The 21686-nt window shown below is 40.7% G+C and overlaps 1 protein-coding gene across 1 annotated transcript in view; it reads left to right on the top strand.

Moving 5' to 3' along the window:
• sptbn4a (spectrin, beta, non-erythrocytic 4a) overlaps positions 1-21292 on the top strand; it is a 36198-nt gene extending 14906 nt beyond the window's left edge. Inside the window, exons 8-19 of the mRNA XM_061703296.1 lie at positions 1195-1440; positions 1565-1699; positions 1933-2174; positions 3283-3421; positions 3556-3640; positions 3836-4047; positions 5740-7061; positions 13080-13140; positions 13212-13480; positions 15529-15699; positions 15864-15909; positions 17565-21292. Coding sequence (XP_061559280.1) covers positions 1195-1440; positions 1565-1699; positions 1933-2174; positions 3283-3421; positions 3556-3640; positions 3836-4047; positions 5740-7061; positions 13080-13140; positions 13212-13480; positions 15529-15699; positions 15864-15909; positions 17565-17861 — 3225 coding nt within the window. The 3' untranslated portion in view covers positions 17862-21292. The remainder of the gene's footprint in view (positions 1-1194; positions 1441-1564; positions 1700-1932; positions 2175-3282; positions 3422-3555; positions 3641-3835; positions 4048-5739; positions 7062-13079; positions 13141-13211; positions 13481-15528; positions 15700-15863; positions 15910-17564) is intronic.
• Positions 21293-21686: the final 394 nt, after the last annotated feature.

The following is a 21686-nucleotide window of genomic DNA, read 5'->3' as shown; positions in this document are numbered from 1 at the left end:
CAAGTTGTTTTATAGTTGTGGGTTATGTTCCCACAACCTCAGGAATGTTCATTTTAAGCCAGTTATAGTATATCCCAGTGATTCTCAAAGTGTGGTACTGGTACCACTTGTGGTATGCAGGCTCCCCCTAGTAGTATGCGAAATAATCACTGCGTAAGTACAGTTCAGTTGTATTTAACTTTCGAGTTAACTACTTTTGCATTTAGTCTGTAACAACTTTGCTTTTAAATACATATTTAGGTACTGTTCCACTTTTATGTGCTGTACATTTTAAATTGAATCATTATTGAAGAAACTGTTGTTTTTATTTTCCTATATTTAAATAAAATGTTAATGTTCAAACTGTGCATAATGTTACAGTGGCTTACAATAATAATATTTATTATTATTATTATTTTTAACCTGTCCTGTTCAGCTGCATTGTCATGCAGAATGATGGATCTGTATGCCTTTTGTGCTGTAACAGTTTTGCTGTGCAACAGGGATGCGAACCACAGCAGAAAATTAGTTAGACAATAGTTAGATATTTGACCACAAGTAACATTACAACACTCAAATCATGTTCTTATTTGTGGATGTGTGTGTGAGAACATGGAATAACTACCCAAATAGAACAAGATGAGAGAGGACAGAAAAGGGGAGGACAGGACAGGATGTGGGAAATGATAAAGGAAGTGCGACTGATGAGTGGTGCGGTGGGATGCTTTTTATAGTGTCTAAACACAAGTAAAAAACTGTGAGTTGATATCTTAATATAACCTGTGTTATTATTAGTGGTCCCAGCACAAGCAATTAAAACCTATAGCGTGACTGGATGTAAAAACCTGTACCACTGGTATATACAGTAGTCTGCAAAAGTTTTCCTTTTTCTACTTTTTCGTTAATTTTGAAACTTTGTCATACATAAAAGACAGAAATTCAACTGCATGCTACAAGTGTTATGCATATGACATTGTGATTACATTCTAATTAAGAGACTTTAATTAGATATGGGCATCATGGCATTGGTAAAACAACAAATCTAATGGCAGAATGAGACTTTGGTACTGCACTGGATGTGTCAATATTACTAATCTTGTGTAAACAGTATAATAGCCAAGTGCTTTTATTGTTCTTAATTGATTATCTTGTGTTTTCATCATAGATCACATGTTTTAAAATACACATATTACATTATTTACATATTTTTTCCAGATGCTTCAAGAAATGTTCACCAAATTTGCCTCAGAAACAAACAACATTGGCCAGCAGCGGATGGAGCAGGTAAACAAAATGGTGAATGAAATGATCGACTGTGGTCATTCGGATGCAGCCACCATTGCTGAGTGGAAGGATGGACTGAACGAGTCCTGGGCCGACCTCCTGGAGCTGATGGAGACCCGCAGACAGATGCTGGCAGCATCCAACCAGCTCCATAAGTTCTTCACCGACTGCAAGGAGGTGTGTTACGAGTTAATAACGGCCTGTGTTTCAGGCGTGTCATTTTAAAGGGTGTTTGTCTGGCTGTAACATAACGCTCATATTTTCAAAGCGCTCGTGATGACGACCCTGTCTGGTGTTGTAGGTTTTGGCTCAGATCGCAGGAAAGACAAAGCAGCTGCCAGAGGTGAGGGCATGCCAAGCCAACATCACCAATCCAGCCACCCTGCAGAGACTTATGCACTCTTTTGAGCATGCCCTTCAACTGTTAGTTACACAGGCAAGTGATATAACCTCTTCTGAAAACCACCAGTGACGTCATTTACTTTGTTTTTTTTTTTGGGGGGGGGGTTGTTGTACTTTTATATGATACAGGAATAATCGATTACATACAAAATGATCATATAGATTGTTTTTTGGGGGGTGGGTGCAATTCTTGTGACTGTTCTTTTACCGTATTAATCAACAACCTTACTAGCTATGATGGAGTCATTGCATCCTATCTTGGTTCAGGTACGACAGCTGCAGGAGAACGCTGCACAGCTGCGTACTATTTATGCTGGCGAGAAGGCTGAGGCCATTCTGGCAAAAGAGCACGAAGTAATGGACGCTTGGAAGGAGCTGTTGAGCTCTTGTGTGGCCAGCCGTGTCCAGGTCACCTCAGTGACAGACAAAGTGCAATTCTTCTCAGTGGTGCGCGAAAATCTTATGTGGATGGAAGGCATTAAGGGCCAGATTGGATGGGACGAACCCAGGTAAAATTTACTCTTCTTGTGAGCATATTATTATTATAGTGTCGAGCGAGGCTGCAGTGTCATCTTGACCTAATTTACAATGATATCGCTCCTCCAGTTTAAATATCATGTAATCAAAGCGTCAGAGACTGACTTGAGTTTTCCATCCGTCCCAAATATGCAAAACATGTAGTAAATAGAAATTGTAAAAAAATATATGTAATTGATACATATATTTAGCAAGTTGAAATCAATTGCTATGTTCGGCTGATCATCGGTCATAGCCCATTCTACATGACCAACTGTGAAGCCAGTAGTTAAATTGGGGTAAGGACCAGATGAAACAAATTGGTCTGAGACCAAGGTGGTGTGTTTTCCAAATGAATTTGGCACAATTCAGTTATGGTGACCTCAAACCGCTCTTGGCAAATTTCTGGTTTGACCCAAGACGACATAATGATGACTTACCAGACATGTCTCTGGTTCTGCATATACTGTACTGTATGAGGTTAGCATGTTGTCTGATAAATGCAGGGTTTTTTTTTTTTCATCATAGAAAGGAAATAGGTTCACTCGACTTTTTTTCTGCTTTACTTTAGACTGATATATTGTGCAGTCAATTTGAATTTTTATCAAGCTATCCCAAAAATGAGTTTTGCTCCATGCTGCGTTTATTAGCACCGATTCCACTAATCCATACAGCAAGTCATTTTCCTGTTGGACGTGCATTTATTTATTTATTTTTTGGCTTGGAATTTTCATAGCGTAAAAAGGAACCAAACAAATTTACAACCTCATCAACTGACGGCATAAGAGAATATGAACCAGATGTAAACCACCCTTGATCTCAAAATCGATTAATCTGGGTTGGGTTTGCTAGACTCTTTAGTTGCCACTAAATCTTAATTATTCAGTATAACAAAACATAGAATTTGTGGTGCATTCCCTAGTGCACAAAGCATTGTCGGCTAGGGTATGGTATGATAAGGATTTGACTGTCCTTGAAAGACCTCACTCCCATTAAACACATTTGGGATGAACTATTACGAGAAAAAACTGCTCAAGTACTCGTATGTAATGCTTTTTCTTATCTGTAATTCTAAATAATGCATCATCTTTCTTATCTCAGGGATTTGACGGCATTGGAGGTCATGATGAAACAGCACCAGGAGCTAAAAGCCAAAATAGATGGCCGCAGCAAAACCATCCAGCAGTGTGCAGATCTCGGCAAAATCCTTATAGCTGCTGGCAACCCTGCATCGCAGGAGGTCAGGCGAACCAAACGATGAATTACTTCAAATTCCAAATTATTCATGCACATGAGGATATCTACACAAGCAACACACGTCCTTCTTGAACTCCATCTGATCTCAATCAATATATTTTTGGGTCATGGTTGCAGATTAAAGAAAAGCTGGACAGCCTTCTGGCCAAGCAGAATGATCTTGTTGAGAAATGGGACAAACACCAGGAGAGGCTACAGCGCAGTGAGTTGCTTACAATTGACACAACGTAATGTTAAATAAATTAACCTTATTAGCCTCCAGGTTAATGTGACACAGGTCTGAAATCAATATGTAGAACCATAGTATGATATGACACGCAAATGCAAATTTACTGTGCCACATGCATTATAATGTGAGGTGATGGTTAACAGATTAACGGGAGGCTGTTTTCTTCAGAACATGAGAGGTTCCAGTTTGCCCAGGAGACAGTAAGGGCAGAAGCCTGGCTGAAGGCCAAGGAACCTCCGATCACCTCCAAGCAGCCAGAGGGCGGACAGACCCAGGCCCAAACTGATGAGGTTGAGCAGCTCATCCTTCGCCATGAAGCCTTCCGCAAGGCTGCTGTAACCTGGAAAGAACGCTTCAGCTCTCTCCGCCAGCTTTCCGCAGTAAGCTTGACTGTAGCTAAATGTTTAATCAGTTTGATTCCACAGGAAAAAAAAAAATCTTGGGGAATTGTAGTTGCTCAGCAGACATGGATCTGTACCAGTGATTCTCAAACTGAACTCAAAACTCATTTTTGCCGCGGGCAGTTACGGTTTCTCTCAGAGGGCCGTTATGATTGTGAAATATAAATGTTGAATCACCTTATATTATTACATACACAACAAATCAATGGATGATTAGTTTTGAAATACAAAATCAAGGGTAATACTATTATTCAAGTTACTGTACTGTGAAAAGGGTGTTGGTAACAAAAACATGGTTGCAGTATCACAACTTTATTATTTATTACATATGACAATTTACATTTTTTTGCACAGATATTCGCAAGAATCATGGCGTTTCAAGCAAATGATTTGCTTTCGCGGGCCACATAAAATGATGTGGCGGGCCGGATCTGGCCACCGGGCCTTGAGTTTGACACGTGTGCTCTACAAATATGCAAAAAAAAAATAATAAATAAATCACTGACCAAGCACAGTTCAATTGTAATTAACGTTCAAGCTACATACATTTTAATTTAATCTTTAATAACTGTTTGGTTTTAAACAATTTTATAGGTTTTTTTTAAAAATTTATTTAAAGGTCCCCATACATCCAATTTTTTATATATAATCTTTGATGTCTTTTTATCGAGTATGCAAATTAATCTGGACTGAAAATGCCCATAATGTCCTTTTTTAAGATGTTCTATTTTGTCTTGTTTGCCTGGGAGTTGAGATGGACGGATTTATCACATGTAAATAAATATCACAATAAATAAACTTTGCTTGCTTTCTTCGCTCATCTTCTCAATGTAAATATGGAAAACAGCTTTGCTCTGATTGGCCGATTGGCTGTTGGCGATATCTCTGAGCCTTCATAGCGAAATCGCATTTGGCTCATTCGATGACGTGGGGTCTTACTATCGTCGTGAAGTAGAATTGACCAAGCGTTTGATTGTTCGATCACGGTCACAATCCCACAGAGGAGGGGACGTGTCACCCGGGCGAAGTAAAAGAGAGGAAGATATTTTGAAAGCAGGTGCCATTCAATCACTTCAACGTAACCGGTTTGCGCCGTTCATCCCCATGCCGTTCATTGTTTTATTCCATTCAGCCGACAAACCGCATAGATGTCATACTTAAACCAGGTCACAGACTAATTTTAACCTATGTTATGCATAAAACAGTAGAAAAAAATTGTTTTTTGCTGGAAGGGGACCTTTAACTTTTATATTTAGTATATTTTAATTGACTCATTATTTAAGTTAATAGTTGTTGTTTCCCAATATTTAAACACAGTGTTAATGTTCAAACTGTACATGTTACAGTGGCTTACAACTATTAAATATGCTACTATATTTTAATGTTGGTCATGATGGTGGTACTTGAAGTATTTTGTAGTTGGTATTTGGTGCAAAATGTTTCAGAACCACTGGTCTATACCATCTCTTTGCATCATTATGGCCTTAAAAGCTCTCTCATGAACCATGATCTTACTCATTCCACCCCATATTTTTTTTGTTCTATGGCTGCCAAAAAACGAATGAGCAAATATTCCTAATAATTTTCTATAACTGCATTGCATATATCCTTCTTTTGTGTTCTGTTCTCCTCCCTAGTAAGCATGATCTTAGTTATTTCAATCATTTTCAGGCTGAGAAGAAAAAAGAGGAAGACAAAAAGACGCCGCTCTCCAGTCGAAGGATGTTCCCGTTATCTTGTCTGACTCCAAGTGGTCCCTCGTTCAGTTCAAACCCATCCTTTATGAGGCAGATGGTACACGCCCACATAGATCCCACACACTCACAGACCAGCGTGGAACCAGCTGCCCCCCCTGCAGCCCAGAGATTGTCCTCATCGCTCGCCAGCTACAATCCAGTCATAAATGGATCAGGGTATCACGGGCTGGAGCAGCACTGTAGTGGAAAGTTGGTGAGCCCCTCATATCTCGGGATGAACCACCAGGCCATCGGAGGTGGAAATGACTCTGCTTTTTCAGTGCTGAATTCGCACTGTGGGGGACAGGACACCTCTACATACCTGGGGATAAACAATCAAACAACTGATAACGCTGAGAGCTCTGGTTACTTTGGACTGTCTATGGGTTGTGTGGGTGGCTCTGGCTATGCGATGCAAAGCCATCCGGGCAGTGGCAGGTTAGGAAGTTCAGGTAACCTGGCTCAGGAGCAAAGCAGTAATGTAATGGGAACCCCTGGGTTTCTTCAGCAGCAGAATATGGGAAGTTCTGGATATTTGACACAACATAACATGGGAAGTTCCGCTTACTCGACACAACCTCAAAACATGGGTAGTTCAGGATATTTGGGACAGCAGCCCAATTTAGGGAGTTCAGGATATTTGGCTCCGCAGCCAAATTTGGGGAGTTCAGGATATCTAGCTCACAATTATCACGGCAGTGGTGGAATGGGTAGCTCAGGCTATCTCGCACAAAATCATTACAGCAGTGGAAGTCTTGGTAGTTCGGTTTACCTGGCACCGAGTGGTGGCATCATGGACCCAAAAATGGCTTATGCTTGGCAACACTTGAAAGCTGACTTCATGCAACCAGGGATCAATCACATCCACAAGCCTGTAAACCCCCTCCTCGAGGCCAGTAGAGTACAGCGGGAACAGTATGGTGATATCCCGATGGCAGACATGATGGGGCCGGAGTCAGGACTGGACCTCCTCCACGGCCGTCTCCAGAGGGATCCCCGGGGCAGCCGCTCAGACCCTCAGATGGACCACCTGAGACGAGAACGGGAGTACAAACTGGGTAGACAAACTTCCAGCGAACAGGAGATCCAAGCCAGGCTGAACGAGCTTCCAATGATTGTGCGTCAGGAGCGGTATCGGAGACGCCTGGAAAGGCAGTCGTCCAGTGAACAGGAGGGGAGTGGCAAGCAGAGGCTGCAACGACAGGACTCGAGTGACCTGGAGGGCTCTGTTAAAGATGGCTCTGACAAACGATCAGGGTAAGTGATCTGGTCACGCTGGTGACAGTTCGGGTGCATATACACGGCAAAAACGCCCTTATCAAAACGGGAAAATGATTGATTGACTTTTTGCTTTAAAGTTTCATATCTATATATACAGTATATATATCTATAGTATATATCCATCCATCCATCCATTTTCAACACCGCTTATCCTGGTTACGGTCACGGGGTGCTGGAGCCTATCCCAGCTGACTTTGTGTGAAAGGCGGACTACACCCTGAACCGGTCGCCAGTCAGTCCCAGGGCACATATAGACACGGACAACCATTCGCACTCACATTCACACCATCACTGAGTGAGAACTGAACCCACGCTGCCCGCACCAAAGTCAGGCGAGTGTACCACTACACCATCAGTGACACCTTACTGTAATTAAATTACTTTATTTAATTAAATTACTTCACACACACCAAAACTAGAGCATGATAGTTAGTCCTAGCATTTGCTTGCTAAGATACCTAACGTTTCGTTGCCTGCTTGCGAGCGGTATCATATTAAAAGTTCGAGTTGACAAGATAAAGCCCAGTGATCATAAAAGACGCGATGTGGTGGTATCGGAATATAAGATTTTATTGCAGTAGTCTGACATAGTGCAATTGTGAAAGACCAAATTTGTCTTGTAGTCTGATCCAGGCATTACGAGCTGTCTGTCTCAGACGTGTTGTCTGTGCCACAGCGGCGACGTTTTTTTTTTTTTTTTTTTTAAATAACTTTAATGGTGGTCAGATATTTACAGTACCTCGTCAAAAGACACGCGACAAGGCTAAAAATAAACTAGGTTCTGGATTCAAATATACAGTACAAGGCGACGCGGAGTAAATGTCTTATGCGGAGCCGATCAATGACCTCATTGATTGGATCGGCAAATTATGACATTAAAGCCGATCCGCCGATCAGCATAAATTGCTAATTATCGGCCGATACCGATCAAGCCGATCAGATCGGTGTAAAGTCTAATGTAAATATACTTTTCTCTCCCTGGTTGTACCTATATCTCACTGTCTATCGTCAATTATATTTCTTAATAGAGAGTGCTTGCTGCCTGCTAATGCTATAGGCTGCAGGCTATTTCTCGCCATCTATCATCAATTATATTTCTTAATACAGTATGCATGTGAGCAAGACAGAGACAGAACGAGTGTGTATCATGTTATGAATGCTATTGCTAGCTTGGTTTACAGCAAAGTAAAAAAGACAGCTGTAAACAAGTAGGCTGACCAAATAAACTAATTTCCTCGCTATCCATTCTCCAGGCCTGCTCTTTTTTCATACCATCCTGGTTTTGGGTAGCAGGAGTTATCAAAAATGTTCAAGGTGCACACAAACAGCGACGATCATTTTATCATCCATTGTTTTAAGACGTTGTGAGTGACGACCATTGGCTGTAGCTATGCAAATTTGAGTTGATTGGGTGGGTACTTGAACAATGAGTGGCATATCTAATATCACAACGACACCTTATTTTCGGCACCTAATTCAGTTCCGCTCGTTTTCAATGCCTTTTGACTTTCATTGGCTCTTGCATACGATCAACAAACGGCATAGATGTCAAATTTAAACCATTTCATAGATTATTTTTGACCTATGTTATGCATAAACAGTGGGAAATGTTGATTCTGATGGCATGGCACCTTTAATCTATACTACTTGTCTTTCTGGGTCTTATCCCCAAAAAATATTTGTAATACTGTATTGTATGTCACTCATTATAGGAGCATTGGATGTCACTGTCAACATACTGTTTTAGCACAACACTTCAGCTCCCTTTACATTTTTACTGTACCACATTTGTTAGCAAATCAATGTTCTTTTTTTTGTTTTGTATGTTTTAATTTAAACATTCAAACATTGTTTCTTAACAAATTACAGACTGTTTCTCTTCTCCCACAGGCAGCAAAAATTCTGTAAAACGTTTTCTCTATCAGGTTTGATGATTTCATAGAAAAGCAATACTTACTCACCAATAACCAATATGGATTTAGAAGCAACCGATCAACAGCACAAGCCCTTATTGAATTGATAGAAAAAAACACAAATGGCACAGATTCAATATTTTGTTGGAGTATTCATTGATCTAAAGAAAGCATTTGATACAGTAAGGCATTCAATATTAATCAGTAAATTAGAATACGGAATTAGAGTACTTGCACTAGAGTGAGTGAAGAGTCACTTGAGAAAGGGGTAGTAATTTGTAAAAATGGGTGTATATCAATTAACATGCTTGGACATTGTTTGTGAGGTGCCACAAGGGTTGGTGCTGGGTCTCAAATTATTTATCATATACATCAAGGACCTATGCAATTCATCACAATTACTCAAATTCATCTTATGTGAAGAGAAACATATTTAATGCAGGTGAAAATTTACAGAAACTGATAATATTCAGAATTCATCAAGATCAAAAACTGGTTTGACACAAATAAACTCATTAAATTTGACCAATACAAAACTTATGGTATTCGGTAGCAAAATAACATTGATCAAGCACGGGTGCAGATGGAAGGGGTTGTTTTAGAAAGGATGCATTACATCTAATTCCTTGGTGTGATAATACATGACAAATTCTGCTGGAAGTCTCTCATAAAATGCATATGCACTGAAGTATCTAGAAGCATCTCTGTTATGTCAAAGTAAGTCACTTTTTTGAAACGTCACTCCACACTGTTTTCTGTTACTTAGTTTTACTTTACCTAAATTACTGCACAGAGGTTTAGGGCAATACATATAAGTTTATTACATCCACTCTTCATAATGCTAAAAAGAGCCATTGGAATAGCCCACAAGGTAGGTCATTTGGAACATGTGTAAAGTCTAAAATAATTTGGTTTAAAATGATATTGTGGAAACAGCAGAACGTCTTTGCAAAGCAAGGAACTAGGGAGAGAGGTTTGTCTCAAAATTATTTACACAAATATATCCATGATTTACACATGTTTTTCAGATACACAAATATATCTGCAATTTACATGTTTTTAATGTTGTTTGTGCATTCATCATGACTTATCATTTGTAAATATACAATTCTGTTTCTGAATTGTTGAGGGTGCGTTTGTGGATCAGTGTGCGTGCGCATTTATTTTTTAGACAAACGTTACGCAGTTTTCACACACACACAAGTTGGGAATATTCACATGTGTGGGAAGGCCTGTCCCTCCAGCCGCTAGGTAGCAGTGTACACCATAGTAATACATACATTACTAAAGAACAAGTAAACAGTATTAATAATAAAACTGATCCAACTTATTTAGAAAAGCAAATTAGGAAAGGGTGGCCGACTGGTTAGCACATCAACCTCACAGTTGTGAGGACTCGGTTCAAATCCGGCCTCTCCTGTGTGGCGTTTGCATGTTCTCCCCGTGCCTCCGTGGGTTTTCTTTGGGCTTTCCGGTTTCCTCCCACATCCCAAAAACATGCATGGTAGGTAAATTGAAGACTCTAAATTGCTCATAGGTGTGAATGTGAGTGCAAATGTTTGTTTATATGTGCCCTATGATTGGCTGGCGACCAGTTCAGGGTGTACCTCGCCTCTCAGCCAGAGATCATCCCTTAACAATTGATCTACAACGTAAAAACTGGACCAGCTGGGGCTCAACACTTCGATGTGCAACTGGCTGCTGGACTTTCTCACAGGGAGACCGCAGGCAGTACAGGTCGGCAGCAACACATCCAGCACCATTACTCTGAACACAGGGGCCCCTCAAGGTTGTGTGTTGAGCTTCCTCCTCTTCACCCTGCTGAACTATGACTGCACACCGACATACAGTTCCAACCTCTTCATCAAGTTTGCAGATGACACAACTGGGGTGGGTCTCATCAGCAATGGGGATGAGACAGACTACAGGAGTGAGGTGAGCCGCCTGGCCGGGTGGTGCATGGACAACAATCTCTCCCTGAACGTAGAAAAAACCAAGGAGATTGTTGTGGACTTCAGGAGCGCGCACTCCCAGCACGCTCCCATGAACATGGACATCCTGCAGGTGTGTGCGCAGCACCATGTTCCTGGGAGTGCACAAGGACCTCTCTTGGACCAGCAACACCGCATCACTGGCCAAGAAAGCGCACCAGCGTCTCGACTTCCTGCGTAAGCTGAGAAGAGCCAGAGCCCCGACCCCCGTCATGTGCTCGTTCTCCAGAGGGACCATAGAGAGCATCTTGACCAACTGCATCACTGTGTGGTACAGAGCCTGCACCGCATCCTGCCGCAAGACTCTCCATCGCATAGTGAGGGCAGCTCAGAAGATCATCTGAACCTCTCTTCCCTTCCTGCAGGACATTTACAGCACCCGCCTCACCCGCAAAGCCCTCCGCATAGCAGGGGATGTCACTCATCTGTCACACAGCCTCTTCAGTCTGCTGCCATCAGGCAGAAGACTGCGGAGTCTGCGGGTCAGGACAAGCCAACTCAGATACAGTTTTATTCATCAGGCTGTCAGGAAGCCCGCTCTGCCCGCTCTGCACCCTCTAACTATTCTGTCCTCTGCCCACCTGAACTCTGACGCCCCGCAAACATGTAGATGCACACACACAATACACGCACATACACACACGCACATACACACACACGCATATGCTCACACCAGACTCGTGGTCGCACCAGCCACTTTAGTAGCATTGGGATTTTGTCATCTAATTTATAAATGTCTTATTTGCCTTGGTTCTCTGACCTTGACTATGTTGCACATGTCACCTGACCTTTGATATTTGCACATTCAATTAATACTTTTTATACTGTATATACTATAGTTTATTTAGCTTTTATATTGATGTTATTATTTGTACTGTCTTTTGTACCAGCCCGGGCCATTAAATACCATAATTTCAATCCTCTGTATGTGTTACGCATATTGAAGAATTGACATTAAAAGTACCTTGTACCTTGAGTCAGCTGGGATAGGCTCCAGCACGCCCGCAACCCGAGGGAGGATAGGTGGTATGGAAAATGGATGGATGGAAATTAGGAGGGGATGACCACTAACATTTATTGCATTTAAATATACAGTGTACGTGTTAATGGATAGAAAGTCATAAATGCACATTGTACTGTACATAGGAAGAAGGGTTTTCCTGATTTTTGGAGTCAATTTTGGGGGTATACACAAGAGTGTATTATACACGGGAAATTACAGTACGAAGTGATAAAGAAGTAAGGTCATTCCATAATTGGAGGACAATTTAGACATCAATATTTTTTAATAACAGATCATAAAGAAAAACAGATAATAAACGATACAGCAGTAATTTGATTTGTCCAGCTCAACCACCAATGGTACACTTTTTATGAAATTATGTATTTCATTTGAAGCCGTAACCACAAGGTCATAACAAACAAAAGCAGATTTAAAACTTATTTTGTCTGTTATATTTGATATATAACTTGATAATCAAGAGGGAGGGATGAGAAAAAAGAGAGTGCTCAAGAGATATTTGGTATTTTAAATAATATTTAAATTATATACATTTCAGAATCAGAATCCTCTTCATTTGCTAAGTATGTCCAAAAAACACACAAGGAATTTGTCTCCGGTAGTTGGAGCCGCTCTAGTACGAAAACAGACAGTCAATTGACAGAGAACACTTTGAGACATAAAGACATTGACAAACAAAACAGTCACTGAGCAATATCATTTCATCATTTCGTCATTTCATTACAATTTGTCTCAGGACAGCTATCATTTAAGATTTAGATATATTTTTGTATTTTGTGAATGGATTATTTGAAAATTCATTGAGAACAGAAAACCCAACTTTGTTATTTGTCATCCTCTTTAGCACCAAATATGCAACAACAGCGTTCTGGTTCGGCATTCTTGTTGTGAAGCACTGACACTGCACATGCCTAGCCTGAACACCATACTAAAGCCCTACACTTTCAGAGACTACCATTTTCAGGTTTTCAAGGAAATCTTGATGGTTTTGCATTTGCATTTCAGATTTGAAAAGGCCTTTCACTGTTCACTCTTCATGGGTGATTTATCTTGTCCTCTATCAATGCAGGGAAAAGAGATCTACTATGGCGGAGATTGTAGAACAGGTCCAGGAGAGAGAAGCAGCACATGTAAGTTATCTCTCACAGTGAACCAGAATGGTGCATGCATGTGCGTCATTTTCTCAAATCTGATTCATCAGGCCAGAGGAGAGCCGTATCGGCCTCCAAGCAGCCTCTCAGCTCCAGTGACACGTTTTGATGGTCGACCTCGTGCTCGAGATCGACCCAAACCGAGGAGGAGGCCCCGTCCAAAAGAGCCTGAAGAAACTCGCCGCTCTCGATCAGCTCCAGCCACTGGTGCCCCGACAACACCCCAGCCACCGTTACACACAGCACACAATGAGGGATTCCTATATCGCAAAAAGGCCACCAGCTCTGATCTTGAAGCTCAGCAGAGGAGCCCCACCAGGTATAAGCTGCAGCTATCCAAATGACACTGTATTGTGGCAAGGCTAAAAGCGAGGAACTCTCAGGTGTATTATATTTTTCCAATTTGAATGATTGAAAAAAATCGCCACGCTAATACAATGACAACTGAAAATAGTGCAAAAATCAAGCCGTTGTGTCCGCTGAATGCGCTGAAACCACAGCCGTACAACTACGACAAGGTGAAAGAGAACCCTACTTTGTCTAGCATCTTTCATATGCCTACACCGAACTATATTTTCTAGCCGCGAAAATACAGTATGTCGGCTTAAAGCCTCGGGTGACTGGAATATATCCCAACGGGGCGTGGAGTGGCTTTTCTATAACGAGGCACTCTAAAGCGGCCACACCAACGCAAAACCCTGGTCCATATGCTGACTCTCAAGACTGACATTTTCCATCCATCCATTTTCTACACCGCCCAGCTAACTGCGGGCCGAAGCCAGGGTACACCCTGAACTGGTCGCCAGCCAATCGCAGGGCACTTATAAACAAACAACCATTCGCACTCACATTCATACCTATGGACAATTTAGAGTCTTCAATTAACCTACCATGCATGTTTAGGGGATGTGGGAGGAAACCGGACTACCCGGAGAAAACCCCCACAGGCATGGGGCGAACATGCAAACTCCACACAGGCGAGGCCGGATTTGAACCCAGGTCCTCAGAACTGTGAGGCAGATGTGGTAACCAGTCTTCCACTGTGCCACCGTCAAGACTGACATTTTGACTGAAATTTCCCCCTCCTCACACATCCACCTTTCTCCTCAGTGATGTGTCTGCACTCACAGCGGACAACAAGGCACTCTCAAGCAGCCACGCCAGCGGACTATGTATAATGTATTTTGATGAATTATTGGGGTGTAGGCATAGCTTGCTAACTAAGTGCACATCACAATTGCGCTGGATAACCACTGACATGAATGAAGGCGCTCCAAAAAAAACGGGGGCGCAAAGACTGCCATATCCTTATTTTCGTGCAAGCAAAGGCTCGCCGCATGTGTCTGTCAATGTGGCAGACGAGCCTGTGCCAAGCTAGGCATTTGGGCGCAGTGAGGGTGTACCCTTGGAAATGCGCCCGGCACAGTGACAGTTTGTTGATGAAAGTTGGGCTAAACTTTCCCCCGCGCAGACCACATCTAAATCTTGGCACAACTGGTCCAATGTGATTTTGGTAAATTTGATTGGGGTACAGGCAGACAGATTCTGTGGGGGGCAGTTTCCAAGGACCAGCTTCACAGCGCAGATCTGTGATCTCCTCCCAAGCCAACTTATCATTATCCGCTCGTCAGGGTCTGCTTGGAGTTCCTTATAAATGTACTTTGGGTCTCTAGCCAATCTGTTTCTTCTTCCGCCATGTTAAAGACTCAGTGCGCGACTAACTGCATTTAAAGGGAATGAGAGGAGCCCCTTTGATTGGACAGTATTGAAGTCGGCTGTGATCACGCCCACAGCAGCAAAGACGGGGGTGCGCTGGTCCACGAAATGATCAATACAGGGTCTAACCTGCCTCGGCGCAGATTTTAGATTTAGCAGATTTTTTTTTTCTGTCACGAAAATAGAACCCTGACTGTCCAGTTTTAAAAAAAATTGCCGTCAAAATAAAAGACCTCTACGTTTTGTCTGCTTCTTCATTGTTAGAAGACAATTACGCTCCACTACGAAAAGCAAAAAAACAACAACACTAGTTTCATGAGCTACGTAACTTGCTTTAATTAGGCCAATGTTAATGGTTACCTGAGGCAAACAAAATAAAATGGATGAACTGTATATTATATGGCTGAGATATAATTTATTTTCAAAGGGAACTGCACTGTACTGCATGAGGATGAGCAACCTGACAGACATTGACAGTACAGTATTTTAGCCACGTTCAAACCACTCAAATATAGTCAATAATCATTCATACGCTGACCAACCGTTAGTGAATATTAATTATGTGAATGGGTAGTTCTTTGCTGGAAAAAGTTTTTTTTTTATTTATTATTATTTTGGTCTCTGACCTGTGTTTTCTGATTGCGTTTCCAGCAAATCCTGGGTGAATGTCTACTGTGTGCTGAAAGAGGGCAAGCTGACCTTCTACAAGGACGCCAGGAACCACAACACAACATACAATGGAGAGCCATCTGTTGACCTTTCCAACTGTTCTTTTGATCCTTCTTTGGGATACAAGAAAAAGAAGAATGTCTTCATTCTTCAGTAAGATCAATTGCAAAATTAGGATTGTGTCTTTTTGTGTACAATGTTATTTAGATAGTTAACCAGAAATGTTCAAAACAAGTGACTCTTTTTTCAATATATTTTACTCTAAAGCCTTCCACAGCATGAGAAACTGACTGTCACTGTTTTTTTTCCCCTCTCAGAGTCAACGATGGAAATAACTTATTAGTATTCCATGCAAAAGATGAGGTAAGAGCATTTAGCAAGTCGTGTCAAAATGGAGTTGCATGGGAAGGTAAAAAATAGGATTATTTTTCAAGATTGTAATACACTACATTTGAGGTCAACTAAATACAATAAATATATATCTTTGAGGCAAAGTTAAAACATGAATACATTAGTAATAACTATCTACATAAACAAGCGCAAAGCCAATGATGAATTTATATTGCTTAATGATCTTTACCTTCAAGTACACTGGATCTTCAAATCAGATCAATCAGGTGGTAGACCGAAGCATTATTTTGTTAATTTCATTTTATTGGTTAGCAGTAACTAACTAAATAAATAAATAAAAGAGGCTACTAGGCTAATACTACTAGACGCATCCATCCAAAAGAAATTGAAAATAAAGTTCTGACAAAAAATGCCTTACTCAGTCTATCCTCAGTCATGTGACTCAAGTCCCCAACCTCTGCTTCAGAATAAGCTGCCTCGCTGCATCCGGCACAGGGTGTCTTGAATCTGTGCAGCGTCCAAAGAAACTTTGAGACTTTCAAAGCATTCCGGAGAGAAATGCTATCGCAGTGTCAGTTATCTTTTTCTCAGCAGCATGTCAACAGTTCCTCCAACAGAAAAATGACTGAAATCACACAGCTAAAAACATCCTGTCGACAGGTGCAGAAGCTTCATGGAGTGTTACATACTGTAAATGCTGTGGCTGATTTTCATTTGTGAATTTACATTCGCATTATCACTTCATTTTTCTTTTTTCAATGGAAGGGTACCAAAATGCCCTTATATATAATTAGATAAATGTGCGAAATAAGGATGCACTTAAATTCATGCATAAGACTTTTTAACAAACTTGAGAATGTTTACATTCAGCATTTTTGACGAATGTAGATTTTCAGAATAGCTCCAAGTCAATCGCAATCTATTCTGTCATGCTGGTGGACTCAAATTTCATGACACTTTTTTTTTCTCATAAAGTTTAAATAATCTGTTCAAGTCAAACGCATGCCATCATAACACTCTTATTAACTGTACATATTCTTTGTTTTTTAAGTAACATCCTATAGCATCCTTAACATATTGTACTAATCTGCCGGGACAAAGATGCTTCTACCAAACAACCAACTCCATGGCTAATTTGCATAAGAGACCAGTTGGTTAGGTGGATGGCGAGTGCCAGGTTACGATTACGCTGCTCACATTTTATATGTTGTTCCTCCTAGCACTATGGTATTGTACGAACACAAAAGGTTCTGTTGTCTACATTATATTACTCCTCTTTGCCTGACTGGTACTGTTCTGTGAGGGCGGATACACTTTTGGAGTTAATCCTTTATGTGCTCATTAAGCGGAAGCCTCATGAGATGCTCAAATCTCTTGAGATATGCTGAAGTCTTACAAGATATGCCATACCTGTGAGTTGTTTTTTTTTTTAAGCTCGTTTCTCCTGAGAATTTTGGTTGAATTACAATTGGACAAACTTTAGGGAATTTTTTTTTTTTTTCTTTGGAAATTCCACTGTACTGTAAAAAATGCCTGATGACAAACAGTGGGTGAGTCATTTGATGTCGCTTTTGTCGGCCACTGTATTCTGCTTTTAAGAAAACCACACAAAAAAAAACAGAGCGACTACAAACTGTATCATGGCTGTGTATTGTCGGTCTCTGCAGGAGGATCTGAAGGCTTGGACTTCTAACATCACCACCTGTATAGCTGAGCATGAGGCCATGGTCAAGTGGGACAAGCCCGGGACATCAGGCATGGACCCAGACCGTTCAGAGAGGAAGGAGAGGTCTGAGGGCGATGCAGACGCCAGGTCAGAGAGATCGGAGCTAGTCGGCGAGGAGAGATCTGAGAAGGAGAGATCAGAGAAAGGGGACGGCTCCGACAAGTTAGACACATCAGAAATTGCTGACAAGCTGGAGGGTGGGGCGGGGGGCTCCAGCACATCTGGAAAGAGCAAATGAAGAGCCGGCTTATGTTTTTGTTTTATTCACTGACAAGTGTTGGTTGTATGAATGGGAAGCATGTTTGCGGAGCCTCAGTCACAGAACGGGAAAACAATGAGATTACCACCCAACGACAAGACTATTGTAACTCATCTCTCAGCCAAGCTCCCCTTTACCTAAAGCAGTGCTGTTGCTGATGCGCTTGCATTGGGCTACCTGTGTGTGGGGATTGTCGTCGTTCCATCTCTCGGATTCATCTTTCTATGTTTCAGTGAACGATTATACCATGTCTGTCTCTCTGTCTGTCTAGACACACCTGAAAAGAGGTGAAAGAAATGTTCACAATAATTAAAAACATTTGAAGCAATGTACTTTTTGGGAAGTTATTCTCTCTTGTACTGAGAGACAAAAGCAAATTAAATATGAAGTAGTTGCAAATGTGATGATTTGATATGATTTCTCATCCACACACGATTACCCCAGTCTTGCACCTTAGATACTTAAAACATACAAAATCTTGAAGACATGTATTCCCACCACATGGTAATCATAGATCATGTTATCATAATGGAATGCTGGTGTTACACACCTAGCTTTTTGGGGGGATGTCGTTAAATATAAATTATTTTTTGATCCATGTAAAAAAAAAAAAATGGAGCTTACAATGAAATGCTCACAGTGACACTATTTGTCATAATGCCTTTGTACACAAAATCTGAACACTGCATGAAATTTAATAGTCTCCTAGTGCCCTTGTTTGACTTTTTTGTTATGTTCTTGAAATCATTTGGGGAAATTGCAATAATTTAGTGCAAGGAAACATTTTGCAATCATAATTCACTAAGTAGGGTTGTCTTCCATCCACAGTTATAAGAGACTCCTCCTTCATCTGTTATGATGAGTAAGTGGCCCTTTACTCCCCCGCCCCACCTTTGTTTGTTCTATACCCTTATAATTCATTTTCCCACTGAATTTAACATGGCGTCTGAAGAATTGTAAACACCTGAAGTGAGAGAAATGCTCTCTGTACTGTTGTGTCTTTTATTTTAAAGTCCAGATTGTCACATACCAACAGCGACTTCAAATGCAAATCTGTTCTAAGTCATGAAATGTATATACCTAACTTTGTATGTATATCAATAAACTCTGTGCGCTAATAAAACAGTACACTGAAGTGTAATGGGTAAAAGTAAAACATTTGTATTAATCCACTTAAGTCAAATAAAAACATTACATTTAAAGGAAAATATGCAAATTAGAAGTCACTAATGTTTTACATAGCCTATATAAGTACACCAATATCTAGTTGTATGAGCCACTTTTACCAGGGAAGAGGAACAGGAAATACTTAAAATATGCTTGTATTTTTATATTCCTATGTTGCCTATATTGGCCCACAGCCCAAATAAGACCATCTAGCGGATTGAGTGGTCAGTGTGTTTGTGAGAAGTGTGTTAAATGTATGTATTATCAACATGTGTAAATCAAGAAAGTTTTGTTGGCGAGCACAGAGTTCTGTGAGATTAACAGACATACTGGTTGTTGGCTATGTGTTCATTTCTTTTACATGTACGAGAACACTAGAACATATGTAAATGTGAAAAATCAATTTATTACCATTTTGACACGACATGCATAAATTCCTGAAAAGAAGTGATCCACTCTGCAGCGACAGCTGGAGCCATTCTGTAAATGTTGAAATGTCGTGTTCCATTTTATCATCATTGCAGCTTGATTTTATATATATATATATATATTTATATATATATATATATATATAAATTCAACCAGTCTTCCTTTCTTGGTAAACTCCAAAAGATACTTTCCAATTCACGAGTATTGGGTTACCCCCATGAGGAATGTAGTGACAATGTGCTGTGTCCTTCTGCAGCCTTCCAATTATTCAAACGAGAATAGATGCGCTACTGTACTTTATGATGTGAATGTTGTTTTCCTGTCACTCTTTTAACATAAGTGCCATGTCATACAGTTAGATGAAAGAGCACTAAAGAAGACTGGTGATTATTGAATTGAACTGAAATTAAACCTGTCATTGCAATACATCGTTTTATCATTGACGTGGGAGCTACAATACTTACATGTGGATGTCCGATATGTTTGCTCTCCATCACTTTTATGAAGCACGCCAGGGACTTCTTTTTTTTTCTTCCACCATGTTATGAGCAACACAACAACAAGAGACAGCACAAACTGTGACTGATAAAAAAAAAAAAAAATGCAAACTTTGTTTCCTTCATTGGTGGTCTTCAAGTGTGTATGTCTTTGTTACTTTACATTCAAACCTGCTGCTAAGACATTAATAAACCTCCGAACTTGCTGATGCTAACGTGACATTGAATTAATGTGGACACTGTATGATCTGCTGTTCTACTCACATTCAGTAGCACATTCAAACCAATAGGAGATTGTGAATCTTGAGAGCCGTTCCTACTCAAAACTTTACTGTAGACCAGAGGTTTTCAAAAGTGCGTCACAGTGGGCCTCCCCTCAGAGAGCCTAAAATGACTGGGCTTCAAGCCCCAGTAGGTTGTATTCAATTGGGCTCATTAGATTTGAACTGCACCTCGTAACATAACGAGTTAAGTTACTGGTAGTTTAGCAGATTTTTTAAAAATAATTTTAAAAAAAAACTACAAGCACCTGTCAGAGCAATTCCAGGACTGGTGTCATAAAAGATACACATATTTGAAACCCATACTACAACCAATGAATTTTCCCTTAAAATGCGGCCAAATGATCAGCCAGCGCATCTTCAATGTACAATAACAAGGTACCTGCTCACAATGCCCTGAGCATCCCACAGTTCCTGGCCGAGAAGAACATCGCCGTGTTGGAGCAACCTCCCCGCTTGCCCGACCTGGCTCGGTGTGATTTTTTTCCTTTTTCCCGAGCTCAAGGAGATAATCAAGCGTGGAAAACCACAACATGGCTATGATGGTGGAGCTTTGGAGAATCCTGGAAGAATGCTTCCAGGGGTGCTTGAAGGTGTAACAGAGAAGGCTGGGAAAGTGTGTTAGACACCAGGGGGATAACTTCGAAGGGGAAACAATTGTAGTCTGTTGTCTGGATTTTAAAGATACAGGATATTTTGCAACACCAGTCCTGGAACTTTTCTGACACACCTCATATCTCTTCTTGCACAAAGATTCTACTTAATCTCTCACCCACTTGTAAATTCTTGGTATGTATCCAACAACAAACACTCCACTATTTGAAATTTCACTGCAGGACTGAATCACTGGTTGATATCAATTGTAGGGATGCTTTTATCTCAAAGTTTGTGTCCCCACTTGCCTCTGTATGTACAGTAAAAGAGAGGAACACAAACATTTCGATGCCGTTCTTACAGGTTTTTTTTTTTTTTTTTTGCAGTAATGAAGAGGCGAATTGTGAGTGAATGGGTATGCAAGTAAGAAAAAAAAAAAAGAATAAAAGAGGCTTGTGCAATTTTAGGTAGCGGGGGGGTCTGTTCTATAGTAATAAATTATCAGACATGTATACATTATTGCACAAATCCTGCACAACTTGATGTATGCTTCAAGAATGTACATTAACATTTTGATTTGTTTATTGAATTGAACTAAATCTGAATTAACACTGTCTGTCGAAATATGAAATATGGTGATGTATAAAGTCAGTGCATCCCTTCACTTTGCCATTGTCTTCTTTCTCCTCTGAAGGTTTTACAGACATGCCGATGTTACAAATATTTCTATTTACTGCATAAAGCCCGCGGCACAGTGGACGACTGGTTAGAGCATCAGCCTCACAGTTCTGAGGACCCGGGTTCAATCCCCAGCTCCGCCTGCGTGGAGTTTGCAT

This window comes from Phycodurus eques, chromosome 17, assembly GCF_024500275.1.
Source record: "Phycodurus eques isolate BA_2022a chromosome 17, UOR_Pequ_1.1, whole genome shotgun sequence".
Lineage (NCBI taxonomy): Eukaryota > Metazoa > Chordata > Actinopteri > Syngnathiformes > Syngnathidae > Phycodurus > Phycodurus eques.
This window is presented reverse-complemented; position numbering and strand designations above follow the sequence as displayed.